This window comes from Mandrillus leucophaeus, unplaced genomic scaffold (genome assembly GCF_000951045.1).
Source record: "Mandrillus leucophaeus isolate KB7577 unplaced genomic scaffold, Mleu.le_1.0 Scaffold280, whole genome shotgun sequence".
Classification (NCBI taxonomy): domain Eukaryota; kingdom Metazoa; phylum Chordata; class Mammalia; order Primates; family Cercopithecidae; genus Mandrillus; species Mandrillus leucophaeus.
Genome location: NW_012102921.1, coordinates 41,506 through 44,436, shown reverse-complemented (window position 1 = coordinate 44,436; position 2,931 = coordinate 41,506). Strand labels below are relative to the sequence as shown.

Sequence of the window (2,931 nt, the reverse complement as noted above, 5' to 3'; positions counted from 1 at the left end):
CTCAAGTGATCCTCCCACTTTAGCCTCCCAGAGTGCTAGGATTACAAACATGAGCCACCATGCCTGGCTGGATAATTTCTCTATGACACGTTTTTACATAGAATATTTTTAAGTTGGCCAGGCACAGTAGCTCACACCTGTATTTCCAGCATTTTGGGAGGACGAGGCAGGCGAATCACGAGGTCAGGAGTTCAAGACCAGCCTGGCCAACATAGTGAAACCTCATCTCTACTAAAAATACAAAAAAAAATTAGCCAGGCATGGTGGCGGGCGCCTGTAATCCCAGCTACTCAGGAGGCTGAGGCAGGAGAATCGATTGAACCCAGGAGGCAGAGGCTGCAGTGAGCCAAGATCATACCACTATTCCAGCCCTGGCAACAGAGTGAGACTCATCTCAAAAAAAAAGAATATTTTTAGGTTTTATGACTACGTTTTGGAAAAAGGGGTTCTGGTTTCTGTGACCCACCTTGGGAAAGAGGGACTTCCGTTTCTCTGGTGCCTCTGGGGAGAAGAGGATTGAGAGACAGGTAGGCAGGAGAAGGTCAGAGAAAAACATTTTTGTTTCTGAGGCTGCTGCTGAGGACTTTATTTTGGGGTATTGTTTTCTGAGCCCCAACAGTGGCCTGGTCAATCACATGGTGGCTACAGAGCCAGCGGAGGGTGGGACAGAGGGTCGGGACATGGAGGCAGAGAGAGGTGACCAGAGCCAGGAGGGCTACATGCTGAGCCATGGGACTGCCAGCCACTGCCTGGCCACGTAAGCAGCCTGTGGTTTGGGTCCAAGTCCCACAGCAGGACATGGCTTCCATTTCTTGTCTCCACAGTGACAGTGAGGAAGACACCGAGCTCTCCTGTACCCGAGGAGGCTGTCTGGCCAGCCGCGTGGCCTCCTGCAGCTGTGAGCTCCTGACTGATGGTAGGTAGGGGGACAGGGTTGGAGGAGGGGCACACGCAGGGTGGACAGATAAAGATACATGTGTCTCACCTGCCATTTCCCCAGCAGTTGACCTACCCCGGCCCCCAGAGACGACAGCCACGGGTGCAGTGGTGACAGCCCCCCACAGCCGAGGTCGAGATGCCGTCAGAGAGTCCCTGATCCACGTCCCACTAGAGACCTTTCTGCAGACCCTGGAATCCCCGGGCGGCAGCGGCAGTGACAGCAATAACACAGGTGCCAGTGGGGACAGCCTGCTCTTCCCACACCACCTCTCCTGGACCCCCATCCCTAGCCATGGCCACCCGTGGGCTCCCTAAACCTTGCTAAGCCCCAGAAGCTGTGACATCTCATCCCCCTGGGTCCTTCACACATCTCCGAAGTACTTCTGGCTTTTGTAGACTGGTCTAGGAACCTGGCCTCTCCCACTGGACCCAGTTTCAATAGAAAATGTTCACAGGGGCCGGGCACAGTGGCTCACACCTGAAATCCCAACACTTTGGGAGGCCAAGGCGGGCGGGGAGGTCAGGAGTTCGAGACCAGCCTGGCTAACATGGCAAAACCCCATCGCTATGAAAAATACAAAAATTAGCCGGGAGTGGTAGTGCACACATGTAGTCCCAGCTACTCAGGAGGCTGAGGCAGGAGAATCACTTGAATCTGGGAGGCGGAGGTTGCAGTGATCCAAGATCACGCCACTGCACTCCAGCCTGGCAACAGAGTGATACTCTATCTCAAAAAAAAAAGAAAAAGAAAAAGAAAGAAAAGAAAATACTCACAGGGCCTGGGTGCAGTGTCTCACACCTGTAATCCCAGCCAGGGCTTTGGGATGCTGGGGATCACTTGAAGCCCGGAGTTTGAGACTAGCATAGACAACATAGCAAGACCCTATCTGCACAAAATTTTTGAGACAGAGTCTCACTTTATTGCCCACGCTGGAATGCAGTAGCAGATCATAACTCACTGCAACCTCCACCCCCGAGTTCAAGCGATTCTTCTGTCTCAGCCTCCCGAGTAGCTGAGAATACAGGCACCCGCCACCACGCCTGGCTCATTTTTGTATTTTTAGTAGAGATGGCGGTTTTGCCATGTTGGCCAGGCTGGTCTTGAACTCCTGACCTCAAGTGATCCTCCTGCCTTGGACTCCCAAAGTGCTGGAATTACAGGCGTGAGCCACCATGCCCGGCCACAAACATTTTTTTTTAATTATCTGGGCAGGTTGGTACACACCAACCTGCCTGTAGGTTGGTGTGCCTGTAGTCCCAGCTACTTGGGAGGCCGAGGTGCGAGGATCACTTGAACCCAGGAGGTCGAGGCTACAGTGAGCTGTGATCACATCATTGCACTCCAGCCTGGGCAACAGAGAGAGACCCTATAAAAAAAAAAGAAAAAAATAAGAAAAGAAAAGAAGAAAGGACGGAAGGAGGGAGGGAAAGAAGGAGCTCACAGAAAAGGGTCCAGAGGGTTGGAATCAGGGGTTGGGAACAGGCGACTGGATTTGTTCCTAAGTTTGTTGATGACTTACAGAGCAACTCCAGGATAGTCCTTCACAGCTCTGTGCCTCAGTTTACCTCATAGACGTCACCATTGAGTTGAGTCAGCTCCCTGCCCAACTCTAAAATTATTCCGGCTGGGCACAGTGGCTCACACCTGTAATCTCAGCACTTCAAGAAGCCAAGGCAGGAGGATCGTTTGAGCCCAGGACTTCCAGACTAGTCTGGGCAACAAAGCAAGACTCTGTCTCTACAAAAAATAAAAATTAGCCAGGCATTGTGACACAAGCTTGTAGTCCTAGCTACACAGGAGGCTGAGGTGGGAGGATTGCTTGAGCCCAGGAGGCCAAGGCTGCAGTGAGCTATGGTTGTGCCACTGGACTTCAGCCTGGGTGACGGAGCAAGACCCTATCTCAAAAAATAAGTTAAATAAATAAATAAATAAAATTATTCAGCTGGGCACAGTGACTCATGCCTGTAACCCCAGCACTTTGGGAGTCCAAG

The 2,931-nt window shown here is 51.9% G+C and overlaps 1 protein-coding gene across 1 annotated transcript in view; it reads left to right on the top strand.

Moving 5' to 3' along the window:
- The window catches only part of SH2B2 (SH2B adaptor protein 2), a 37,515-nt gene that overhangs the window by 29,118 nt on the left and 5,466 nt on the right, over positions 1 to 2,931 (top strand). The window contains exons 6-7 of the mRNA XM_011985212.1: positions 825 to 916; positions 1,001 to 1,171. Of these exons, the coding sequence (XP_011840602.1) occupies positions 825 to 916; positions 1,001 to 1,171 (263 nt within the window). The remainder of the gene's footprint in view (positions 1 to 824; positions 917 to 1,000; positions 1,172 to 2,931) is intronic.